This window comes from Oreochromis aureus, linkage group 22 (assembly GCF_013358895.1).
Source record: "Oreochromis aureus strain Israel breed Guangdong linkage group 22, ZZ_aureus, whole genome shotgun sequence".
Taxonomy (NCBI): Eukaryota; Metazoa; Chordata; class Actinopteri; order Cichliformes; family Cichlidae; genus Oreochromis; species Oreochromis aureus.
In genome coordinates, this window is record NC_052962.1 from 30,793,678 (window position 1) to 30,821,439 (window position 27,762).

General features: G+C 40.0%; 1 protein-coding gene across 2 annotated transcripts; it reads right to left on the reverse strand.

Annotated features, from left to right (window-relative positions):
* Nucleotides 1–336: 336 nt before the first annotated feature.
* On the reverse strand, nt 337–25,902 carry atp1a3a (ATPase Na+/K+ transporting subunit alpha 3a). 2 transcript variants are annotated; one of them, XM_031754755.2, is made up of 24 exons: nt 25,738–25,897; nt 25,509–25,585; nt 14,345–14,458; nt 13,562–13,621; nt 13,101–13,304; nt 11,919–12,032; nt 11,482–11,616; nt 10,776–10,893; nt 10,120–10,208; nt 9,655–9,834; nt 8,088–8,286; nt 7,275–7,519; nt 6,908–7,100; nt 6,577–6,752; nt 6,332–6,468; nt 6,048–6,198; nt 5,766–5,934; nt 5,043–5,197; nt 4,363–4,486; nt 3,867–4,012; nt 3,508–3,638; nt 2,443–2,544; nt 2,109–2,200; nt 337–1,878 (listed from the first exon to the last, which is right to left on the reverse strand). In XM_031754755.2, the coding sequence occupies exons 2-24, from the start codon at nt 25,512–25,514 to the stop codon at nt 1,850–1,852; spliced, it is 3,069 nt and encodes a 1,022-aa protein (XP_031610615.1). In that variant the 5' UTR covers nt 25,515–25,585; nt 25,738–25,897; the 3' UTR covers nt 337–1,849. The 2 variants fall into 2 exon arrangements, with proteins under 2 accessions (XP_031610615.1, XP_031610614.1); XM_031754754.2 differs by having other exon boundaries at nt 25,509–25,902.
* Between the last annotated feature and the right edge of the window lie 1,860 nt (nt 25,903–27,762).

Consider the following 27,762-nt stretch of genomic DNA (forward strand, 5'->3'; position numbering starts at 1 on the left):
TGAAACTGCAAATAGCACTTTAAATCTTTAAAAGAAAGATTCAATTAGTTTCTCTTAGGGAACTTTTTGGTCATCTCACACAATCTTCATCGCCCATGTTGAGCCAATGTGACAGCAAGCCATTCTCACCACTGGCAGCTGTCTTGAAATGTCTGTTATCAAAATTATCTTTAATTTCTTCAGCTCCTTCAGTCCTGTATTCTTCATTGTCTACAAACTGCATTCATAACATTTTCCCCAAATTCTGTGCACTAAACAGCATGCACTATACAGATATGTAATTTCCCACGAGCCAGTTAAACTCTAAAGTTACAACAGATTACTTACTACCAAAAGTAAGTTGGTCACAGCATTTATTTCCATTTTCTGACAAGACTCCACACAAAAACAAAGTCGAGGCCAAGCTGAAAAAAGAGAGATCCTTCTGTTTTATTTCATTTCCTTTTTTTTGCTGCTGTTTCGCAGTGTAAGGTACAGTGCCTTATTCCAGAATTCCACTGATTAAGAATGAAACTTGAGAGAAATCTCTTTTTCCGAGGACACAGAAAGATTGTAATTTTTTTTTCAACGGGGGTAGGGCTGGGTGGGGTTGGGAGGCTGTAGGTCGGTCACGGGTGGGAGAATAAGAGGAGGCAGGCGGTGAAAGTGGGTGGATTTTTACAAGGACGGAGGGTTTGCACGGTGTTCACAAACAGACAGACAAACAGGGACAGATAGACAGGCAGGAGGGGGGTGAGGTTGGTGGGAGGGCAGACGTGTTAAAGGAAAAGATAGAGATGAGATGAACAGGAAGAGGGAGAGAAAGTGTGTTTTGTCATGTCTGAATGAAAACAAGCAGCTCTCAGACTCACTCCGAACTTAAAAAAAAAAAAACACATGAAACTTTTACGAACAACTTTGTTTTTTTTTAAAAAAAACACCCAGCTGTCTATTAGAAAACAACAATAACACAAACAGAAAACAACACTGGGAGGGGAGGATGGACAGGGGAGTCGGAGGAAGTGAACTTTTTTCCACCCTGCTGTGGGCGTGAGTGAGACAGTGGGTTGGTTTTATAGTGACACCGATTCTTTATTGATAGGAAAGGAGGCGAGGAGGAGGAGAAAGAGAGAACGGCAGTAGAAGACTGGCAGTGAGTAAATAGAAAGAGAGAAAAAAAGGCAAGGAAAGTCGCGGTAGGCGAATGGCAGGAAATGGCAGTGATTACTGAGCTGGATCTGGGCAGCTTTTCTCTGGCAGGGAAAATAAATAAATAAATACAAATAAAAATAAAAAACTAAACAAAAATGATGCCACCCACCCGCTCAAATTGCCAGGTCGTAGTCTAGACCGGAGCTGCCGTTTTGTTGTGCTGCTTGGCCCGAGAGATCGCAGTGGAGCAGTCAGATTTTCTGCTTTATTCTCAAGATGTTTTCTTTATTTGGTTCCACACAGCGATGTAATTTGAGTACATGTACGAAGAGTGGCTGTAGCTAACAGTGTAGTAATAAGCATCGGCACAAACAGTGTTACTGGCAGACTACTGCTGTGTAGACTTTGGATACAAAAAAGGGGGACAGAGGGACCGAAAGGACAGGGAAGATTTACAAATGCACCCTCTTCCCCATCCTCTCCTCCTCTGTCATTGGTCCTCTTGTCGTCTTGGCATTTTGATTTTTTGTTTCTTTAGGAAATGAAGATGGATGAACAAAGATGAGGAGTAAACATTTTTTTCTTGTACATTTCGAGTATGCCGAGAGGAGAGATGGATGGAGGCAAGGAAGGAGGAAAGAGAAAGTCAGAGGGAGATAGAGAAGAAGGGATGAATTCAGGGAAAAATGGGACAAGAAGTAAATGATGCTTTGATAATTTAATAGTATGTCTCTTTTTCCACCCAGCCTGCATGGAGACAAAGAGGGAAAGAAGCACAAGAAAGAGAGAAACGTTAGCCATCAATGGACTGAAGAAATATTTTATAGACACACATCTAGTTTATTAAGTCATATTACTGTTCACAAGCCACACTATGCCTCCTCTGTTTCTCCTTTAAAATACATCACCACTTCCCAGTTCACTGACACCACCCTACCACTAAACAAGTAAATATATATGGTTGTGTGTGAGCTCACCTCCGGGGTTTCGGCGCAGGATGAGTTTTCGGATCTCATCGTAAACAAAGATGAGGAAACTGTATGGGAACGCACAGAACCACCAACTGGGCCTGTGAGGGAACGAGTGGGAACAAAGGACAGAGTGAAAATACTTGAATGAATAAAGGTGTCATGACAGGATAGGACAAAGGAGACGGTGGTAAATTTAAGTCCGCTGTGATTCAGGACAAAGAAACTGTTTTTGCAATTCATTACCTGCAATATACATTTTATGCATTGAACATCATAGTTACTGTGATGATGTTTTGATCTGCTGTTTGATGATTCTCTTTATAAATTAAATGTCACTTACTTGAGTGGGTACATCCGTAGTGCCAAGTCCATACCAGGGCAGTAGGACAGGAAAGCAGCCAGAGCCGTTTCCTCAAACAGGCCAAAGATCAAAATCTTATTCCTGAAAGAAAACAAAGGCAAAACAAGAGAGGCTATTACAACACTCACATGTATGGATAAAAAACATGCAAAAACAGATGCGAAGAGCCAAAAAAACACATAAGTAGATGAAGAGTCACAAAGCAAAGAACTCAGTATCCCCTGTTACTCAAAAATCTCGGATATTTGTCAGTGATGCTCTTCAGAAAACAGAACACTGTTTTCTGAACAGTTGGCAGCTGGTTTTCTGCTGGCATCAACCTACTTCTGAATCAAAAAACAGCTTCAAAGGCAACTCCCTGCAGGCCGACAGTTATAGTAACATTATATTAGTTTGTGTGCCTGACCTATAAATGCTGCCTGCAGAACACAGCATCAGAGGACACACAGCGTAAGACCAAACAAGATGGACGGAAGAAAAAGAGCAACATATGTGATAGCACACATGGGTAAATGTGGTTATGTAGTGACACCTAGTGGAAGCTATGGGGAAAAATAAATACAAAAACCAAATCGAATCTTATGGATGAATCACGGTCGTGATCCATCCATCCATTCTCTCATGTTCAGTATCAATTTTCTGTTTTTCCAAAACAACAACCAAAAAGCAATCAAACAAGAAACTGATGCCTTTTCTTTAGATAAGAGACCTGTATACTTCTGAAAGCACTCAGATTGTTGTGTTCTCTAAGTACTAATACAGCAATACAGAACTGATCTATTAAAAATAAGTACTATACCTAGATATATTTACATTGTAGACTGTATATTGTAATGGTGTCTATTGAGCTACAGTTTGAGCTACAGTGTTTTGTCATTTCATTCATACAAATTGACTGTAAGAAGAAGGTAAAGTTGCATACCTTACATTCAAAGACAAAACTCAACACAATCAAAAAGTTTACTATTACTATCTAATGCAGTTTATCAGAATTGGACAAGGAATTCTTTTTATTGTACGATCTCTTCAATAACCTGTACTTACCTCATGCCCTGCTGGAACACAGAATTACGCCTGGTCTTGCAGATGATCACATCTGCCCACTGCACCACCACAATACTGACAAAGAAGGCTGTGTGGCAAGTAAACTCCACAATCTTACGTTGTTCATAGGTCTGCACAGAGAAAGAGAAACATAATATATCCTGTCTGCTTTCTACAATAGATTTCTTTATAAATAGCTTTTATTACATCAGTATTACATTAAGACTTAGATTATTCATTCAAAGATTATGTCAAAAAAACAAAAGGTTTGTTTGAATGTCACAAATTCATCAAGTCACTCAGTGGCTCCACTACATCTGAAACAGGAGAACACTGACATTGTAACATTTCACTCATACCCATTGCTGTCCATAGCTGTCCTCCAGGTCATTGTTGGAGCGATCGTCCCAGTTGAGCCGAATGCCGACAAGCAGAGATGGCAGAAAACCATTTTCAGCCATGATGACAAAATAGGCAAAGAAGCCCCCAAGAGCCTGGATCATACCTACAGAGACAAACAGAGAGTCCCTTAATCAAATGATACATTTTTTTATACGACACAGTAAAATCCTGTAGACTTGACATGGTCATTAAAGACTGTAAAATGACAGATGGAAAAGAATAGTGATATTTAAATTAAATAAGCACTAATAGATATCGGGTGATATTTACTAAAGGATATTTTGATTTGTTGCCTGTTGAGTCCAGTGGACTCATCCTCATCAGACTGTTAATAACTTTATGTTGACAGTTTCTAATACACTTACCTGCTGTTGAGTGCAAACCATTTCCATGTAGCTGCCTGAACACAGTTTACAGCAATTACCACAAACTGTAAAGATTAAATGTACCTACCAATCTGTCCATAGGCAATACTGATGAGTCTCTCATTGACCAATTTGTCCCTCAGTGGGTTCCTGGGCTGTCGCTTCATGATGTCGCTCTCTGCTGCTTCATAAGCAAGAGAGATGGCTGGTACCTGGAAGAGGAAAAAGAGACTTTGTCTTATTTGAGATACTCATTGGTAACTTCACTTATATATTCTTGATGTAAGTTTTTATGTTTTCATGCTATAAACATATTTTTCTTTGGTCTTTCTTTATACTTTCTGTTCTTTGAGACGGGGAAATGAGGGAACTGCTTTTTATAAATAGTGGTTCAACACTGCCACCTAGTGTCCTTTAAAGGCCCCATTTAAAATGACCTTGAATTCCACCTCTGTTCCATGTTTAATATTTTACTCTTCACAGCGATGTTGATCATAAGTGACCACACTGGATAGCTGTTCTCAGGGCTGCTATAATAAATAAAAGGCATTAATCAGGTATGCATCTAACATTAGCACATGCAGTTAACAGCTTCAAGTGTCCAGCATTGTTTTACTGTTTTACTGTGCATACATTAAAATGTTTTGAGTGATGAATGCATTGAGACAATCTGATCCAAAAGGTTATTTCACACAGTGGTTTCTGATTTTTATAGCCTGAACACAGCACGTCTCGTCTTTGAGTCATGGTCCTGAGCTTTTTTCTCACCATGTCAGTTCCCAGGTCGATGCAGAGGATAGTGATTGTACCCAGAGGGAGGGGGATGTTGACCAAGATGAAAAAGAGGAAGGGGGTGATTTCTGGGATGTTGCTGGTCAGAGTGTATGCAATAGATTTCTTCAGGTTGTCAAAGATCAGACGTCCTGGGAAGACAAAGGTGGTGTATAAATACAACAAACAAAATACCACATGGTCAAACAAAACTTGAGTGAACTGTGCTTTGCCCATCTAAGTGGTTGTTGAACTTCTTTTCATTAAAATCACTACAGCCCTTTAACCATTACACTGGTCCTTGAGGAGCTGCAGTTTTCTCCTGCAGGGCCGGTGTCGCCAATCAGAAGCAAAGTTTTCTCCAAAATCTCTCACTTTTAAAGCTGTTGGAACATCTGCCTCTCTCCTATGTTGATATAAAACTGAAATGGCAGGAAAGACAAAACTGTTTGTACACTTGTGTCTCCAATATGAGTCTAACTCCACTAGTCCTGCTGAGAGCATCAAAAATTGAGAGGTGCACAACAGGCAGAAATGATGACTGCGTGTGCTAGCAGTTGTGGCGTCACTTTTGTTGTGTTCCTGTTGGAAACATGACAACCACGAACAAACGGGATACTTTTTAAAAACTCGGCTGAACCTTTCCCTACACCTTTTATGTCTGTTTTGCCCTTTGTAGCCCAGATTCCTCCAGATTTCCACCTTTTGTTTGTCCCTCACCTTCTTCCACTCCAGTGACGATGGAGGCAAAGTTGTCATCTAACAGGATCATATCTGCAGCTTGTTTGGATACGTCTGAGCCAGAGATTCCCATGGCAACACCAATGTCAGCCTTCTTCAGGGCAGGAGAGTCATTCACACCATCACCGGTCACAGCCACGATAGCACCCTGACAGAAGAAGAGACCACATAAACTCACTTTACAGCCCCAGAGATAAAAACTAATTACACTTTTGTTTATCTGTGTTCACCTGTAAATCAGTGGCAGTGCAGTAACCGTACCTGTCTCTGGCAACCTTCAACAATGATGAGCTTCTGCTGTGGGGAGGTTCTGGCAAAGACAATCTCTGTGTGATTCCTCAAAATGTCATCCATCTGGTCCTGTGTGAGGTCTTTAAGATCCGTACCATGGATCACACAGGCCTTTGCATCCCTGCATTCCAAAAAGGAAGAAATACAATTATAAATATATATATATTTTCTTCTTTTCTTCAGCTGCAAGTATTAAGTATTATGGCTCAAAACAGCTTTAGCAGTGATAATGAAGCCGCAGGAGTAAATGTTACCTGGGGTTGACTTGACTGACAGGAATGTTGAGGCGTGCAGCAATGTCTTCCACTGTCTCGTTTCCCTCAGAGATGATACCCACACCCTTAGCAATGGCCTTGGCTGTGATTGGATGGTCACCAGTCACCATAATAACCTAAAGGAAGAAAAGAAGAAATAAGATTAGAAGTTCATAAGCAGAAGACAACTTATTTTTAGAGAATGAGAGACAAATAACAGACTGTCAGAACAGAAAGGTGCCCACCTTGATGCCAGCTGAGCGGCATTTGCCCACAGCATCAGGCACGGCAGCACGAGGAGGGTCAATCATGGACATGAGGCCCACGAAGCAAAGGTTGTCAGTTTGGAAGTTGACGTCATCGGTGTCAAAGGCAAAACCTTTTGGGTACTTGTCCTCAGGCATAAACACGTGGCAGAACCCTGAAGGAAGAGGGATGGTTAAATTCTCACACAATTACTTTATTTTATTTAGTACAGTCTGAGCACAGAGCGCAAGAAAGGTCAAAACTGTATTTCTATTCACTAATTGTTTTCCATGGCATTTGAAATAATTACTATTTTCCGATCATCCTTACCCAGCACTCTCTCTCCCAGCCCTCCCAATTCCAGATAGGCATTTTGGAAAGCCTCCTTCATCTCATCGTCCATCGGCTGCTCCTTGCCCTGCACCATGATGGTGGAGCAGCGATCGAGGATCCTCTCTGGGGCTCCCTTCATCACCAGCAGGTAACGACTGTCATTTTCCTCCTCAGTTTCATGAATTGAGAGCTGATGGGAATGGATTGAACCATTAGTATGAATGAGTATTTACTATGCAGTTCTTTGCATGTTTAAGCCTGTTTGCTACAAATTGCCTGATTCAGCTCACGTTAAAATGAACTGGCAATGTGTGTAACTGTTTATTATATTTTCTTGCTGCACAAACAAGTACTTGGTACTCACCTGGTACTTGTTAGTGGAGTTGAACGGGATCTCTGCAACTTTCTTATTCTTGTCCCTCATGGCCTTGACGGAGCCACAGGACAGTTCGATACACTTCAGTAGAGCTGACTCTGAGGCGTCACCGGCTACGTCTCGTTTCAGAATGGGCAAAGATTCCTGACCTGCTTTGAACACAGCACGGTTGCAGAGGGCAGCAATGCGAGCCAGAGACACCCATGTTGTTGAGCTCTTGTCGAAGGAGGAACCTACAAGAAGCAAAAAGAAAGTCAGTGAATCTCACTCATCCAAGCTGATAAAGTGAAGGGTTACGGTTAAATCTTGCCATTTTATCTTCAGCTTTACTTCAGTGCTTTGTTTCCATCCATTATTTGGCATGTAAATAGACATTATGTAGAAGAGAACGTAGTTCCAGTCTCACATTTTGCTTTTAGCACTGAAACAGCTAATCTGTTTGTTGCACTTTTTCAGCTTGATTTTATTGCTGGTTAGATCTCAAAGCACAAAAACAGATTAAAAACTACTGAATACAAGGTGAGACTAAAATGTTCAGACACGTCCAAGTTCAGGTTCACCATTTTAAGAGTTTCCAAGATTCAGTTTGAACTGCAGATGGTGCTCAATCAGCTTACAAAATGGTAGTACAAGCATGGCAGGAGCACTGGAGGAAGGTTCCTTTTTACAGGCAAAAGTTTTTGTTCGCACCCTTTAAAATCCACACATTTCACAATCCTGTTTATTTGCACTTTACTTAATATATACTGCATGGAGGCAGACATTTAACGCTTACTGAATAAAAAGAGAACAAAATCTCACCAGACTGATCCTCAGTCGTGTCAGCTTCATGAATCTGATTGTCAAACCACATGTGGGCCACGGTCATCCTGTTCTGGGTCAGCGTGCCTGTCTTATCAGAGCAGATGGTGGAGGTGGAGCCCAGAGTTTCCACAGCCTCCAAGTTCTTTACCAGACAGTTCTTGCGAGCCATTCGCTTGGCAGTCAGTGTCAAACACACCTGGAGGAGAGTGATGAAGCAGGAGACAAAAACAAAGGAAGAAATGGGAGTGGCAGAGGAAAGGCACCAAAGGCAAAGAGAGAGGGAGAGAAAGAAAGAAAACAAGTGGAAAGGAGTTGTTGATGATCGTCACAAAAAATGGATTAAATCAATGGGAGAGAGAGAAAAATACAGTTAGTATCTATGTTGTAAACTAAAAGAACAGATGAGCATCTCCAGACACTTAACAAATTTCTGCCAACAACCTGAAACACATAGCCCCAACTAGGAACTAAAAACCACCCAGATGCCTGGAAACGTTCATTCTGCTCACCAACATTGCACTCTATACATGACAATGCAGTAAGAACAGAAAAGTCCTTTCAGGATATAAAAACACAGCCCAACAAGCAATGCAGAGAGAACATGAAGCATGAAAGAGCGATGCTGTGAAGCAGAGCAGTGGTGCATTATGGTACCATGCCAAGTATGGCAAGACCAATGGGTCAAACTAGCCAAGGCCAAGCACAGGAGGCCTAAATTCAGTTCATGGTGCTGAGAAACATTTGCCTAATATCATTACATTAGCTAGTCCTTGTCATTGCAGACAGCACCGCCACTGGCCTGGAAAAGAGAGAGACATACGAAAAGGAAGATGGAGAGAGAGAAACAAAAACACATATGGGACTACCTTGGTAGAAAGAGAGAGGAAGTGGGAGATGACAGGACAAATACACAGAGGCGACACAAGATTTTCACCACAGAAACAAACTGAGAATGTTAAAGCACGAAATATAACGATCACAATCTCAAACCACACAGAGAGCACACAAGCAAAGAGACATGAAAGGGAGGGACAAATCATACCACACACAACACAACATCAGCCCAAAATCACAGAAACAACACAAAATAAAACAGAAACGAATGTAAATAACACACATTCAGACGTGGGTTAAACCGCTAACAACCCAAGGAGTGTGATTGGTGACACCACCTTTAGTCTGTAACCTTCTCTCTGTGAGAAAATCGATATTAGAGTGACTTACTTACACACTAAAAATTAGAAATATTACTATTTTTAATACCAGTGAGTGTTGGAAAAAAATTTTTTGTCACAGTCCTAAAAAAACAGGTTTCAAGATACAAAAAGTTTTCAAAGCTTCATCTAATTTTCTTTGCATTTCATATTATGTGAAGCTACAGTTTGACCCAAGTCTGGACAAATCATGTCAGACACACACATATACTACCAATCCTAACATTTCAGCCTTATTGACAAATTTAAAAAAACAAAACAAAAACCTGAACCACACCTAAGGATCCTGGACACACACAGACACTCCATATTGCACCATCCACTAGTTTCACATCTCTCTGCCAACTCACAGTGACTGTGGCCAGCAGTCCCTCGGGCACATTAGCCACAATGATACCAATGAGGAAGATTACAGCCTCCAGCCAGGAGTAACCCAGGATGATTGAGAGGATGAAGAAGGTCACGCCAAGGAAAACAGCCACGCCTGTGATGATTTGGATGAAGTGCTCAATCTCCTTGGCAATGGGTGTCTGAGGATAAAAAAAGAAGATGTTTAATTGACTCCAAAGAGATTTAATGTCTGAAATTAGACTTAAACTTTAAAGCTCTGATAAGGTGACACAACTAAGATAATATGTAGGCTTTAAATTAGGAATCAATATAAAATAAGCATGTGCAAGAATGTGACAAAAGCACAAAAACTCATTATTTGATGAATAAATATTACAAGAGTTTTAGTGAATGAGTGTATAGTTACACAGTTTTAGTTTCTTGCTGTAATGCATGTGAGCAGTTATTATATATTATATATTTACCTTCCCAGTCTCCAGACCTGAGGTGAGGGTGGCAATGCGTCCCATCACTGTGCGATCACCAGTACACACAACAATACCACGTGCAGTTCCTGGAAAAACAGAGGGACAAGTTCTAAAAAATATCCACTTCAACACTGCAGGGGAAAAAATAGAGAATGAAAAAATAAATAAATAGAGTGTGTTATTATAGACAAACAAGTGGACAGAGTGATGACGATCGGAGACGTAGTGAAGAATGTAACGTGTCCACCAGAGGGCACCACATCTTACTATTTTCCAATTAATACACTGTGAGATTCATAATATGTTTAGCTGCAATGCTGATAATACAATGGCTACAACAGGATCCACTAGAAAGGAACTGGTACAAGGTTAAATAGGATCACATTTCTAGGCCTCCTTTTGATGACCAGAGAAGTCACTCGTTCTATATCTAACTCACTGTCACCGTGGGAAAATTCAGAAATGCAATGATATCCTGGGTCATATTTTGTTAAAATAACACAACACAACCCCCTCCCCCCATGAATAATGATGACAGGCTGAAATGGAACAAAGCCAAAAAATCTTTCAGTCAATATTATATACATTATCATAATAGAATAATGGTGTATTTGACTGTTGGAAAATGATGATGATGATGATGATAAACTTACCCTCAACACAGTTGGTAGAGAAGAAGGCAATGTTTCGGGTTTCCAGGGGGTTGTCATGGGTACAGTCAGGTGACCTGGTCTGGGGCTCTGATTCACCAGTCAGGGATGAGTTGTCCACCTGGACAGAGCAGGATTGAAAAAAACAAAGAAAAAAAAAGACACTTGCTTAGTTTGTGAGATCTGCTAACTGGGTCAAAGAAAAAGAGAAAGACAAGAGAGAGAAACTTGTTGAGGGCTACATACAAATCCAGGGCGAGAGATACAGACACGGATCCTCCAGCAGAATCCACACAGGAAGCGTTTCACTTGCCACAAATATTTATGTTGCTGATGGTTTGCTCTTAGTGGACATTCCACAGTCCAGTTGCCTAGATAACCCTCTAATGCACTTACCACCATGTCAATAAACAGTGTATTGCACTGTTAATGGTGGTACTCTAATTGGTTTCCTTGATTTTGAAAAAAGTTTCACTTGGGACCCACTTATGGTTGTCAGTGATTATTTTGCTTGCTATTGCTTGAAGTTGCTGAATGCCATTGACTTTCTCAGGTCTCCTATATCCACACTGTTGTGAATCGCTTGCCCTGTGGATCTGTCTCTAGATCCCTGATATTCTTAAGCCACCTTACTCAAAGGCAGCATTGTGTAAAGTTTTGCTATCTCCGAATGTCTGTCATCATGAATGTGTCTGTGTCTGTAGCTCACCTTGCAGCCATGTGAGGAGATGACGCGAAGGTCGGCAGGGATCCGGTCTCCTCCCTTCACCTCCACCAGATCTCCTGCAACTACCTGCTCAGCGTTGATCTGCATCTTCTCTCCCTCGCGGATCACCAAGGCTTGCTGGATCACAGAGTTACAAAGAAAGACGTAAACATGCTATTTGGAGGATCACTTCATATAATACATACCCACAGAACTCGACAAGCAATACACTCATTAATTTTGAGCGCCCTTTGGTCTTTGAATTCTAAATGTTTAGTCACTCCACAAACTGTAGCATAATTTATTTGCAACCTCCTTCAAGCAAATTCACTTGGAAAACTGGATCGAGCAATACATTTTGTGAAATCTCCTTCTGGCATAACAATCAGCACAAAAACATCCCTGCATCATCCTGACGACGATTAGGAAGTCTCTGGTACCTGAGGGACCATGTTCTTAAATGATTCCATGATCTTGGAGCTCTTAGCTTCCTGGAAGTAAGAGAAGCAGCCGGTGATGATGACAACAGCTGACAGCACGATACCCAGATACAACTATAGAGAAAGACAGAGAGGAAAAAAAGGTGTCAGACTGTCATATTTATAAAGAAAATAACCAAAAGAATCAACTTTTATCTAAAACTTGATCACATGAGAGGAAAAGAAGAAAAAAAAGAGACTAGCAGAGATACAAAGTAAGAAGCTAACTTCGTGTCAATAAATGCTGGACTTCAGAGGAATGTAAGAGCTAAAGACCAAAGCTATTTCAGGAACTCAAGGCTTCTGTAAAGTTTGAAACCTAGAAATAACATAAATCATCTTTAACACTTTCATTTAAGTCTTGTACCCTGGAGCTGACAGTGGCACATGGTTTGATTTGGACTCAGTGAACTGAACGCTGTCCATCTGTTTGCAGTGTACTTTGTTAGTGGTTTTATGACTATGTTGGTCTGCTGTCATATGTTTTACCAGCGTAAGCTTTGAATCTGAATCTTGTCTTTTGTATCTTGCATTCAGAATCTGACATCAGCGTGTGAAAATACAGTTTGTTGACACACTCTTGGCCACTCGTAACTCATGACTCAAAACTGGTGATGCTTCACCCCGAGACCTCCCTGTGGCCTGAACAAAGCATGCTGTCCTTTAATGCTGTGTGTGTCAGAGTCATTTAGCCTCAGTCCTTTGCTCTACTCAGTGTTCTGACCTGGCATGAAACAGTGCTGACCTGTAAATGCCCTACTCTTACCCTGCAATTACCAATGCCAGGAGTCATATGCTGCCTGTGGCGAGTCCAAAGTGGATACAGACAAGACGGTGTCTGTCACTCCAGAGATGGGTCAGCTGACATGGCTTTTACAAACAGCTGACACATATTTTATCATAGGGATGAGATGCAGCCTCATCCCTAAGGAGTAGTGACTCAGCAAATTGTTTTGTAAAGTGATATTCTAGAAGACAGGACACACACACACACTGCAAACAACGTGCTCTTCCCTATTTTATGTTTAGCTTCTCATAGGTGCTGATGTTTGTATTTTAAGCAACAAACCCTGCCTACTTAAAAGGAATGAGGATTAATAATCAATTCTATCATCTATCCACCCATCCTGACAAACCACTTACATTATCCCCGGCAGGTTCATCCTCTGTGGCAGCCTGGATGGCGTAGGCCAGGAAGCAGAGGATGGCACCAATCCACAGCAGGATGGAGAAGCCACCGAACAGCTGACGACAGAACTTGACCCATTCTGGGGTGGTAGGGGGTGGAGTCAAAGCGTTGGGGCCATCCCTGGCCAGGTACTCTGCAGCCCTGGCATTGGTCAAACCCTAGAAATAATAGAAGCAATGAAAAGAAAATGATGGAATGATGGGATGTGAATGAAAGAAAAGTAGAAAAGAGGTGAAAAAACAGGAAAATGAAATAAAGGTAGTGTTGTAGACAGGGCTACTTATGTACATATGTATAACAGCACATTTGCAGTTTAAAACTTTTCATAAGTGGTGCAACACACACCGACTTGTGTGTCAGACAAAAATATCAAAAAGTGCAAAAGTGTGATTTTGATTTGAAATAAAGTACTTACTTGAACGATATCGGTGTTGTACTTCCGGCAGACTTCCTCAACAGACATTTTGTGTTCAGTCTACAAATAATAAAGATTTATCATGAAATCAATCAAAATCTCAGTCACAATATGTTACATTTATTTATTCTGATAAACCTACAAAATAACTTCAAGTAGCAAATAAAAGCAAATCACCATTTACACGAAGCGGTCATTGAGTTTGAAATATTATAGATTTCTGGTTGACAGCATAAAATTTCATCAATGTTTTCGGTATTTTACAAATGTTTCAAATAATTGTAAATAATAATAATAATAATGAAGACTGATAACATTTTTTTATGATTTTGTTATCTGAACATCTGATACAGTTTTGTATCACTGGGATATCCTGTGGGTTGGCTACCTCACACAGAAGAATATCCTTCCACAGGAGGATTAAATTGCTCTGGCATATTATGTCAAACCACACTGTAACATTACTGTACACCAGCTGCTACAGAACACCACATCTCTGCCATCTCCTTTTTAACCAGGGAGATTAGATTAGTTGGATCACAGCTCTTTGAATGCTGGACACAGGCCAGGAAGCTTAACAAACTTCTCGGTACTCAGCTGGGATTTCAAGGTTTTTGTTTACTCTGTCTATGAAGAAGCCTACTCATACTTTTTATGTGGTCTGTCTGCATTTTCATTTCTCAAACCTCATTAAGAGTTCCAGTTTATACATCAGCACCGGGCCAAAACCTGCAGGCGAAAGCAGCGGGCTAAGATGAAGTGGTTTTTTAAAAGTGTACATACTATGGGAACTTCCTTCTTCAGGTCATCGAGATCCTTGCCTCCCTTCTTCTTGGGCGACTCCTTCTCATCCTTGTCCTGCGTGGTAGCCACGCGGTAGCTGTCCGACCGGCCATACTGTAACGCAGAAAGAAAACATGTATATCACGAGTCTACAGCATTGTTTAATTTATCAATGCAGCACAGGAGCTTTCTTTAAATACAACAAACAACTTTACAACAAAAAAAATCCAAATCACAACACTGCTTTATTGAGCCCTCAAGGGAGAAAGAAAAAGCTGAAGCGATGACAGGCAAAAAAGATTTGACTGCCGAAGATGTAGCTGTTATAATCTATAGTTTTTACCAGTAACGACAAAATAACACAGCAATGACTACAGAGAACTGTTCGGCTGGACCATAAACTTGTTAATAAACTTTGGGGCTGGTGTGATTCCATTACAATTTCGTCTCTACCTCTTCCATATGAAGCCCCAGACAAAACATTAAGGTTGAGATCTAAACTTGGCTATAATCCCCTGGTGTGTCAAGACTTCCTGATTAAATCTGGCATCATTAGAGAACAGGCTTGAATCAAGAGCTCCTCTTAAACTGCAGTTTACACGAGTCTCTATTTAGGCTTCTGCTGTTTAAACTGTTGTTGTGGCTGAGAGGAGGATCAAGGGAAATGAATATGTCATAAGAAACAGCAGAAACAACAAAATCTGAAGCAGTTTCCTAATGTGCAAATTATTGCACATAATGTGTGTATGCTACATTTGTTTAAATGAATGCACCAGCAAGGTCTCACACTTTTTTTCATTGTGCATTCATTTTCTAATTCATGTCGTTCCATTACAATATTATATTTCTATAAACAGTCTCATCCATCTTATTTGTCAGAAATCTATGGATTTTCTTGTTAGATCTAATTACTCCTTTGTCTTTTGCACACAGTCCTACATGTTAAATATTGTCCATATTAAAAATAAATGAAATAACCTGCAATACTAAGATACCAGAGTTGACTATTTTTGCCAGTGGTACATTCTTAGCCAGTCACTATTTATGCTGTGATTACTTGCCAAATGAAACATATCACCAGAGAACATCGGTGCATGTCTCACTGGTAAACTGAGGCTAAGCTTACAGTATAAGCTGTGACACTAGATTTATAACACTTGATTTGCATGACACGTTCATGATTTACAAGTTATGATTTACATAGCCACGCCACGTGATTTACATTTCAAGCACAGTGATATATAAATGCTTTACTGTAAAAGTAAAGAGGCCAAATAGCAAAAAGACAATATTTCCCACTGTTTTAAACATAATTAGATAAAATGTGCTGTATGAAAAGACAGGTCTTTTTTTCCATTTTTATTTTCTTGCTTGATCCTCTTCTGTAATATAAGTCAAGGCAGTCTTTATATATACTTTATACATGCAAACTTATTTCTCAGAGACAAAATTATAAGTGACTTATTCAGGTCTGCTGCTGTGGTGCTGCTCCCTCAGGCAGAGGTTAGTCAAAAGTTAATCACTTAACTTTTATGTGTTATTAGGGTGACATTAATACAACCTAATGCTTAGTATCATTAGGAACAAATGTGAGAGGTACACTGAGGCAATTTATGACATACTGATTTGGTTCATAAAGCTGGGTCAATAAAGTGATGCATTTATAAAAACATGGAAAGGAATCTCTTTCCCTGACTGTGAACATTGAACAGTCTAATCAGATCTATGAAGTTTAAACTTAAATTTAAAATGTAGTTTGGGTTTAAAGTCAGTCCACATTTCCTGAAAGGGTTTTGACCCTGAAAAACGTGTGACCATTTTGTGTGTAACACTACACAGATGTTTGCTACCCTCCAAATGTGGCAATCTACTCTGTGAACAGCCACATACTGGCAATCAGATTCTGTTTAACCTTGCATGATAAGATGAGAGAAGTGACTTATTTTGGGAAAGCTCTTATGTGGATTAGTCTGGGCCGAGAGGTTTCACACTGATTTGATGGTTGCTTCATACTGTTTACCATCTGTTTTTTCCTCACTGGAATGAAAGCTGATAGGGTGATGGCTTGTTGACAGCCAATGACATTTTGCTTTGCACATCTGCCTATGAGCAGTCTTGGAGTTTGTGCATATGCCAGATAGTTTCATGTCAAAATTGCGACAGCATCTTTTATTGTAGAGAAAACTTTTAAAGGCCACAATTGTCTAAATGCTACTTTACACAACAAAGTGGTGTATTAGGATAGGTGCTATAATATAACTTGCACATAGCTCTTATCCAGCCCTAGGAGTAGTCCTGATCAATGTTATGGCTGGACGTTTGGTTCTATTCTCTCTTTACGTTCATTTGGAATGAATGACTTCTGTTGGAAGTCTGAAAGTCTAAAACTTAATGACTACCTCACACATGAACTTGTGTGTTTATAATTCAAATGTGTTAGTGACTGCACGTCATGATACTGGCAAATAAATAACTGTTTAGCCACTCTATAGAGACAATGCATCACTGCTGACTTTTTTATTGCATGACAGGCAATGAATTACTTAAAAAAATAACAGGAAGTAATATTAAAACTGGCAATTTTAAAATGTATATATGTGTGCAGTAGTGATGTAATCTGTGCACGTGTTTATTTTCTGCTTAGCTACTAGTTTGTGGTTTCTGTGTGTGCACATAGATTTCTATTCGTCTGTATGAGAGTGTCTACTTTTTTGCCATCTGTCAGGAGGTGAAGTGTTCCCTGGACACTCATCCAGCAGGCCATCAGATTACGGCTGTTTACTACACTAACAGATTAACCCAGTGAACAACAATAATCCCTTTCAATCACTCTCTCTCCCTTTCTCTTTACTATCTTCCCATTACTACTCTCTCATTCATCCTTACTCATTTGCTTTTTTACAACACTGAAACGTCTGAAGAAAAGAAACCACTGATTCAAAAAACCTGCACATATAGAGTCATCAGCTAAAATATATATCATTAAATAGTTCATAAAGTTTGGCACCAAAATATAAGATTTTAGAAAGCTGAAAGTTATACCTCTCAAACCATCTTTGCTGTTGGAGAATCTTGTAAATCTTATAGATTTCTTTGCAGAAATATTTGAGTGGCACGTCTTTCTTACCAAGTCTCTGGCAAAAATGCAGTGAATATGTTTAAATGTGAGAATTACCACTGACTGAACCAATGAAGGAAAATGATACTGCTATCCTGCATTTTTCTAACTTCCTTTTTTCTATCTCTACTGTACATTACAAATGCCAAATTGTTAATAAAATATCAATACTATTAGGCAAAAACTTGCCAATGCAAGTCTGATTCTTTATCTTGATTATGGTTTTCTTTACTGTGTGGTAAAAAGTCGAGCTACACGTTTTTCAGGATAATAACAGTCTAAAGACTGCACGAGATTCAGGTTTACAAAAGCACCACTGCCATGATTGTGTTGTCACTATCAGAAAAGTATGGCAGCACTGCTAAAATTAAATGGCAGACTCATATCTTTTAAAACATTTAAATCCTTTAGCTTGACTGTTTAACTCTGAGAAACTTCTACACAGAGATTTTGCAACGTTTCTAATATGAATAAGTTTGACACACACATCACTAAGCTTTTCAAAAATGTTTGTGGTTTGTGCCTCAATATAAATTTAACCAAATGAAGGATTTTAACCAGCTTTCAACTGTGGGTCAGATTACTGTGATGATGGTTGTTCATGATCACATGAGATGAAAAGTACATAAGAAAACTTCACAGTGTACACTGATAAAAAGATTTCTGTGAATAAACACTGCTCTCACATATAAAACCATCTGTACTACACAGTCTGACAGAAATCAGGCAATCAGTAATGCATCCACACTTTCTGTCTCAGAGTTAAGTCAGTTTGTTGGGATGGAAATTGGAGAGATACAGCAGTGCCACAGTAAGCACCACAGATAGGAAAAACGCCTGGTGCTGGTGCTTTACCGTGACATTTGGGTACCAAGGACATAAGCATATAAACTATAACAACTGGAAACCCTACAAAAGAAACCCTGCCATCCAACTGTGAAAATACTGTGAAAAAGGAAGAAAACCACAGAAGATCACACATGGACTCACCAGTCTGCGTCATATTAGGGTAATTTAGAGCTGGTACAAAAACAAGTCCTATTATAAGCAATAAGTAGAATATGCACCAAACAACAGTCGATGTCTCTCAGCACCACCTGTGAAACTGATCTAGTTGAATTCTACTTCATATTTCCCTGATTTTCTCTTTCTCTGCTAAAATACACACTTCCTTGTCTCTGTCTAGTTACAGGCTGTAAAACCTGAGGAGGTCTGAGCAGCAGATGTTGTAAGCTGAGGTACGGGACAGATTGTACATGCTGAACATTTGTAGTCTGCTCGATCTGTTGGTGTATGGCCCCTGGCTCATGACACCACAGCGAGGAGAGGCACTGGATAAGCCACTTCTTAATCTGCTGAAATCACTGCTTGCTCAAATCTCAGACATTCAGACATCAGACAGGGACATTTATGGAGGCATCCTAGTTAAAATAATGTAAGGAGAATTAAAAAAAACAAAACAACAACACTAGGATTCTGATACAACAAATCAAAGTTGGCAACCTGGTGGACAACCATCAAATGAGATATATACAAATCTTCAAATGTCCCCAAATTTCTAGACTGTTATTTTTGGGTTACTGTGACAACTAGCATATAACATTGCCACATTTTTGCAGGACAAACATGTTTTTGTTTATTTACTGCCAGTAATTATTACAATCATTATCAACTGAACTTCAGGCCAGATGTGAAGCAATTTTTGCATGGTGCAATTAGACTCAAAGTTAATGCAAAGACAAAACTTTAGGCCAGGTGATGTGAACAGAGGCAAATGCATGTATGCTAAACTATAAGATTTTACTGAAAAGCTTTGCGTTTTAAGTCTGTCAGCTGATCTCTTCCTACAGACTTGAGCTTATAGCACTAAAGGCAAGCTTATAATCAACATTTGGTGTCAATAAAACATGATTTATCTCATCAAAATCATGTTTTATTGGCACGATTGAACCTGTTTTTATAGAGGCTGTACAAAAAAAAAAAAAAAAGCAGGGAGCAAGCAAATTATGCTGCTGTTATCCAAGCCTAGATACTGATTCAATTTTGGAAATACATTGAGTATAATGAATGGTAATGATTTATGGTTTGCAAAATGGTCCACAAACACTCATAAAGCAGCCTCTATACTGGGGATATCAAACCCACTTTCGTTAAAAGGGCACATATAGCCCAATTTAATTCCAAGTGGGCTAGACTACAGACACAAATTGTAACCAGTAAAAGTTCAAATTCAATGAACCATCCATTTATAAAACGGATGAACAGCCTGAGCCATCTTCAATGATGTCTTATCATGTGCATTACACATTATATGAAATATGAAACCATTAAATGTTCACGTGTACAGTTTTTGGAATGAGACATCTGACTGTAAATGTAAAGAAATTAAAGATTTTGCTGCAATTTCACACTTTGCAAAGCAAGACTGGGGCATGACCTTGGTAAAAAAAAAATCCACAAGCTGGCACTAAATTGTCTAGTATTTAACCATGTTAAGTATGTAGTATTTAGCCTATTTTCAGCTAAATCTGAAGATGCTCCAGTGATCAGAACATCATAGTCTCAGCTCAGATTTTTGAATGAAGGATGCTGCTGCTGGTGTACTGCATTCACTGGAGTTCAGTAGCTCTGATGGGGCCACAGTGGCTCAACATAACCACATACACAAAGAAATGGATTATCACACAGATCAGTGGACTGACCGACCTGGAAAACACAGATGAACTGCCTGTCACTCACACACACTGAGTAAGAGGGCACTGCCACCCTTCACCCCCTTCTCCCGCTTTGTTTACATTCTCCTCCCTCCAGGCTGTCCATCTGTTTCTGTGCTGTCTACTACTCTCGTCTGCTCATCTGAGCAAAGGTTTAATCAAGAGGAGACATCAGTTATCAGTGGGCGTACATTCCTAATAACACAAAGTGCAACGTTCCCCACCATTAGGCTGTGTGCCACCCCCTGCAGTGCATAAGGTCTACGGGTATGACAGAAAATGGCAGTTGCTGACAGACTCAGAGTGATGGCATCAACTTTCAGTGGCTAATGTGAGGTTTCCTGTGACTGATAGGAGGGTTTAGCTAAAATGTTTTAATAATGTAACGTTTAATGTGATGGTAAGTTATCTAACAATACTGCAGTGTGTCTGTATGGTAGTGTTACATGGAGGGAGGGATTCACCTTCATTATCGTTAATTCCTAACTCAGACCAGAGACGTCATACAGATAGCTAGTGATGTCGAAGTGACCTAACGCCACATTCCAGGAGGTTTATGTTACACTGACCAGAGAGCACAAACGGTGATATTGGAAAACCCTGATCACTGATTTGCTGGAGTGTGGATCAATGCTATTTGCACACTCACACACACAGATGGAAACTAGTTAGACACGGGAAGCTACAACTAAGTATTAATGAAATGAAATGTAGATAGACTGGAACACTTACACAACATGACTATGAGAACAAACTATGTTGTAACTGCTATTACATGTATAATAATAAACTGTGACAGCACAGACTATTTGTACAAAAGAAAAGAAAAAGAATAATTACACACAATTTTATAAAATTTGTTGTCTGCTACTGGGACAATATATTTAATTTAAAAAAACCCCACACACTTATCGTCAATGCACAGTTATTGTCAGGCGTTTAGGTAGGAACTGGCATATGTGGGATACCAAGGTTTGGTATAGCGACACATCGTGGGAGAGAGAATTACTTAGAAATAAGTCACAAAATAATTTATTTCATGAGGTCCAGTAGATTTTTCTTTGTGTAGTGTCTGTGATTATGTAACCTGTGCAACTATTTGTGGATTTAGCCAAAAATAATCAGCAAAACATGTATAGATACGGTATCTCATTTAAAAACTCTAAAATAAATGTTTAAGTCTGAAATTTTATGTCAGACTTATAAGATATCAATTGCTGGGCAATGCTTACCTTTGAAAATAATCTCTCATTTTCCTCTTCTGTCCTTTTTTCATCTTTTTCCATTTATCAGAGTGGCACATTAATGTTTTATTCTTTCCCTACGAAATACATCAGCTGTACTTTTAGCTCACAGAGGTATTTTGTGAAAAACTGTGCAGAATGTGTTGAAGATGTAAAAAGTCCACAGGATGTTTATTATTTTATTATTACTGAGCAGGTAATATCATGCTGTCACTGACAGTAACAGCAAGCACATGAAGGTCAAACTAATTTGATAGTAATATGCATTAAGATTTAATCATTCATTAACTGGAGGTCCTGGAATGCTGTTCCAGGTCATTCCAGCCCACTTTTTAACCCACCTGTGACTAATATCGGGCCTTTAACCCCACAACTTGAAGCCTTAGCTCAGTGTATGTTTTATATCTAAAACTATACTTTGCAGCCATTGAACCCATAGCTCTTTTTTTTTTTTGGTTCTTGTTGAAGGCGAGTGGACATTAGGACAGATGACAAGAAGCATAATTCAGTGTTTATAAGCAAATCAAATTCCTGTTTACATTTAAAACTCTCCTACAGTAAAGTTCAATACACCTCTGGACACCAGAATGGCTCAGTCTGCTTTATTTTGGTTTAGCTTGGTCACGAATTTAATAGCGAGAACGTATTTAAAATTCAGTATCCTAGTCTTACCCAGAACCTTCTTGTTGTGAGGGGAGAATGCTAAACACTGCATCACTGTGTCACCACCCATCTTACATCATCATCTATGACACATTAGAAAGTGGCTTCTACAATCAGACCATGTGAAAAGTCTAGCCAAAATTTTGTTATCCAGGACAAACCTTGAAATAATAATACTTTAGTCTGAATAAGTGACTTGAATTGAGTAGTTCACTTTAGCACGATGATCTCAGGACTGACTGTCATCATGTTAATGAATGTTTAAGACACGAGACTCTTAGCAATGACTAAAACAACAGTTTGACATATTTTTATAGGTTATAGAGCGAGACAACACTTGATGCTTTCATCTGCTATTTTTTGACATGAGTGTTTCAACCATGAATGACTGTACACTAACATTAACTGGTGTACGAGAATGTGAACTCACTCAGTTGGCTTCAATGCAGATATCCAACAAAGCCACTACAGTAAAGAGGTCTGACACTGTCGAGAGCTTCATCTGTATGAATTACACATCGTCAGTGAGAGCGGGTTTAGTCATGAGAGCTGCCTGCCTCACACATGCTTACACTCACACAGCCACACCATTCTCCACTGTGATTGGCTCTTCTCCTGAAGCTTCCGCACCAAGTGCATTATGGGACATGAGCAGATGCTTTCATCCTTGTACATTTTTCTTCTCTTTCTGAATCTCAGCATATATTTCTTCATTTTTTCTGCTGGGGCTCCATTATCGTTCCCTCCTCTGTGTCATCGCTGCACATGAACAGCATCCCACCAGCTCTTTTTACATTTCTGCCTCCTCCATCTTTTTCAGTGTTCACCCTTCTCAAGGTGACTCACCACACAGCCGTCTCCTTCTCACCCTCTCTCTCTACCTCCATCAGCTAGTGTCAGTCACAGTATCTTGGTCACTCTACCAATTACAAGGACCTCCGTGTGAAGTCTGTGGCTGCTGACCTCCATCCTTTCACACCACCAATCCAATCGCTGCCTTCTGCAGCATCCATCTCTATCGATTGATTGGCCTGGATCAAATGACCCTGTAGTTGCCTTGTCAACTGAGCCTCCCTCTGGTGTTCCCCACCCCCACCACAGTGCATTTCACTCAAATCCGCTTTATCTATCTGTCCAGTCTTCCTGCAAACCACAGCTTGAAAATGGGAATTTCCACTCCACCCACATGCACTGATACACCCTCCTCCTCAGCTCCTCTTCCTCCTCCTCTCTTTCACACAGTGGTCAAAGATGTGTACGGTTTCCCCCTTCGGCAATCTAGTGGAAAGCATTACAACCATTCCCATTTCCACAACTCAGCCTCCACTCTCATCCCATTCAAACCCGGATGTAGAACAGAAGCGAAAGCGACTATGCTGCACAGGGAGAATGTACATGTACCAAGGCCACAATACTAAGATGCAAAATAGGGTTTTTCCTGGCTTAAAATTAGCCTTGGGTACATGACTATGCACCGAAATACAATTCATTACTTAAGCACAGACTCTGTGTTTCCTTACTGAACAGAAGTCAGTGTTTTTTCCTGTCATCTCGGGCCATTTGATAAACCAAAATGTGTTTTATTGTTTAATTACATAAAGGAGCTCTTATAAGCTGCTTTTATTACAATATGGTGGCTTTGATTAGGGCATCATTTTTTTATATGCAGGAGAAACTCTGTATTCAGTGAGCGTAACTGCAGAAGATAAAAAAACAACTAATAAAATACAGGCTGTAATACTACATTAATGAATGTGGACACTGAGTAATTATATTAATTAACCCGTTATAATCAGAGTAACAATACAGGACTGAAGCTGTGACATCGAAATGTTGTTGCTGGAACAGGATGTATTATGAGCTGACAGATCAGTGATGTTTTATGAGTCTTCTGAGGTAAAACAGGTAGATATAAGTCCATCTTCCTTTCAGTCCTAAGCAGTTGATATTTTTGTGTGTGGGATGTGAAAAATTGGGGGTGGGGGTCGACCACTGCTGAGGAACCATTTTGACGCATTTGCCTCCGTGCCCGTTTGGTACCCAGACCTAAGATGCCTCCACATCCACCGAGCCCGTATCCTCAATGACAGCAGCACGACGCATCGTCGCATTATGTAATGTTTGAATGAAAACGCAGCAAATGGCGGGTGGGGAAATTTGGGGGGGGGGTCGTAGCCTTTATGGTTGAGAGTCCCAGACACCACCCTCTCTGTGCATCTGGACGTTTAACATTATGGCTTTCAAATCATAAAATGAATTCATGACATCGTGATCGCTCTTTTTGCTTTAAATAATAGCTGAGAAGACGCACATCTGCGACAGTTGAGAGTTACCGCAGTCAGACTTGGAGGGATGAGATGATGTTCCGCAGTCTGGACTGCGGGTTTACCGGCAAAAGGTTACACATATCCCACGCGTAATTCCGCGTTTCACACGCGTATTATTCACAAAAGATTTCATTTCGGACCGGGCTTATTCGTGTCGTTACGCTGTCTGAATAATTGTGCATTTTGGAGTTGTGAATTTCCTCAACCGTCTGCAGCAGGTCGAGCGCCAGATGTGCGGTCCGTGTAATCCTGTTTTTTGGAACCGATGCATGAAGCAGCACATTTTTCTGTCACTTCATCACCAATTCTTGCTAAAACCAGAGAGAGACGATGCTTATTTCTACACTGGGCCTGCTTGGGTCCGTTCCTCGTTAGATTACTGAAAGCGTTACAGCACCATTCTGGAAGAAAGCTCCTATGACATCTTTAAAAATGGGATTAATCTCAGCGCGTTTGCTGTGCAGGGTCAGTGAGCTAAACGCCCCTTTTGTCCGCTGAATGATTAAACATGAAGCCGTGACAGCACTTTTCACTCACTGGGAAAAATGAATCAGATTTCGCAGGTCAAGCAGCAACACCAAGGGGCTTGTCATATGGTTGGGAGCTGCACATATGCTACTTAAACACTAAATGGCCAACGTTACTGTGGCGGGTTTCCACCCTGCACCGGCTCTGTCGCACCGGCTGGAGTCTGGATGCGGCGGACTGACTCACAAATCTGGCGCATGATCCGAAGGAAAACGAAGACCTGGTGTGCAGGCAACAGGAATCACCTCCATTACCCGTTAATTACAAGTGCGCTGATTTGGTGTGGTAAATGGCGTCAGTGACAGGCACATAAAGGGCGATCGCATCCATTTGGGAGACTGAAAAATTAACGCAGTACTGCCAAAATAACGCTAACCACTTGCTTAGGCAAGTCATACATATCCCAATGCGTTCAATGTCATTCTAACATCATGCGTGTGCCTCCATGTACGGTTAACCCTTCCGTCGACGGCCACAGACTAACCATTAACATTACTAACTCACACTTTAGCCAACATATATATATTTTATAGCATGCTAGCTAAGAAAGACAAGAAATTGGTCTCTTACCCCCATTTTGGCGCTTTCAGTCGGCTCTCCTCAGACGAGTTGCTTTTTTAGGCTCGATTCAACCAGAAAAACTGGCTCTATAAGGCGAGGAGATAGGGCAGAGGACAGAAGAAAAAATGCCCCCTTCAGCTGATATCGTTAGCTATTGCTCAAACGACAAAAAATCAATTAACTAGCTATCATAATACCCTAAAATATAATTTCTTAAGAGGAACGGGACTAGGGTTACCCTGACAAAGCGACGGCTCATAAAACACTTAATCAAATCTTCTTCCCGTTCAGATGAACATCAAAAAGATGTGTTCTGTTGCGTAAAATGTTAAATTAAACGCAGCCGTTGGTGATACTTCACCAGCCGTGTCCCTGCGAGGCTCAACTGATGCCGGGGGAAAGAAGAGCCGGGCGGCTGGCTTCTTCTTCGGATGCTGTCTCCCTCCGCAGCTGTGAGCAGGCTGCCGTGGCACTCAGGTTTCCCCAGGTATCCCTCCGCGAATGAACAGATAGGTCCTAAGCAAAGTGGGGCTGAGTTCAGACTGTGATTGACAAAGTATCTGTACTTCTCACCAGACATTCCGTATAATTATTAGTAAAATAGAGGAAAACATATTTACAAATAATCTATGTAAAATACAATAGACAAGTTGAATGAGTGATATAAGACAAACAAACAAACAAATATGAAAACATTTCAGTTCGTTCTGAATACCGTTACTGGAATGTCTTGAATACAAAAATATTAGGTAAATTTTGACCTAATTTGATATTGGAATAACATTTTATTTGTCTTAATTTGCAGTAATATGGTAAAAATACAAACACTTATTTTCTTTATTTTCACTGTATTATTTAGAATTCCTGCTACATTTACAGTGCTCTGAAACAATATTTCACCACCTGATTTTCTTTTTCCTTTTGCATATTTATCACATTTTTCAGATCATCAAGCACATTTTGATATTAGACAAAGATAAGTGGAGTAAATACAATATATAGTTTTTAAACAATGATTTTGTTATTAATTAATGAAGAATAGTTGTCCCAATGTCCTATGTAAAAAAGTTCATCATGAACTAATTGTAATTAACCACATTGTTCTGGAAAGCTGACTTTCACTACTCTCACCCAGACCTGATTACTGCCAAACCTGCTGAAATGAGAATCAATTAAGTAAAACTAGTCTGAAAAGTGAAGTAGGCTAAATGTAGGATCAGTCCACAAATGAATAAAACTTGGAAGAGTGATGAGCTTTTAAGGAATGGCCAGACTACCAAAATTACTCCAAGATTGCACAGAAATCCAGGAGGTCACAAAAACACCCAGAACAACATCTAAAGACCTGCAGGCGTCTCAGTTAAAGTCATTGTTCATGGGCAAAATCGGCATTCATGGGAGAGTTCAGAGGAGATACACACAGCTGACCAAAAAGAACAGAAGTCTCAAAAGTACCAAAAACATCTTGGTGAAACCAAAGACTTTTTGGAAAATAGTTTGTGGACTGACGAGACAAAATTTGAACTTTTTGGAAGGTTTGTGTCCCGTTACATCTGGAGTAAATCAAACACAACATTTCATAAAAAGAAAATCATACCAGCAGTCAAACATGGTGGTGATAGTGTGATGTTGTGGCGCTGCTTTGCTGCTTCAGGACGACTCGTCTTAATTGATGGAACCACGAATTCTGCTCTCTGCCAGAAAATCCTGGAGAAGATTGCCTGGCCACTGGATTATGGTGGGCATCACTTAGGTTATGCAGTAGGAAAATAATGCAAAACACACCAGCAAGTCCACCTCTGAATGTCTAAAAAAGAACAAAACAAAACAAAATTAAGGTCCTGGGTGGTTGAATTATAATAATTCTGCAAACAAGAGTGGGCCAAAATTCCTCTACAGTGATGAAGTTATCGCAAATGCTTTATTGCAGTTCTTGCTGCCAAGAGTGGCACTATCAGTTATCAGTTATTATGTTTCCATAATTCTAGGGTGGATTGGATAATTCTTTCCCTTCATAAATTCATTCATCTTTTAAAAAATTGCTTTTGCATTTACTCAGGTTATCTTTGTCTAATATTAAAATTAGCTTGATATTGTGGAAAATGTAAGCATAAAAAATATGAACCCCCCTCCCCCAAGAATTCAAGAAGGGGGCCAAATATTCATTCACACCACTTATATCTATTATAAGTGCTTTTCACAGACAAGACTCAGAAAGAGTTTCACAAAAGACATCAATCAATCAATACTTTACACTTATTCC

Excerpts from the sequence above, each read along its gene's own strand:
- atp1a3a (XM_031754754.2), bottom strand. Across the intron at positions 12,033-13,100 it reads ATGAACCTGCCGGGGATAAT|TTGTATCTGGGTATCGTGCT; the intron begins GTAAGTGGTTTG and ends CTTTCTCTATAG. Across the intron at positions 6,469-6,576 it reads GCCGCTCAGCTGGCATCAAG|GTTATTATGGTGACTGGTGA; the intron begins GTGGGCACCTTT and ends TTCTTCCTTTAG.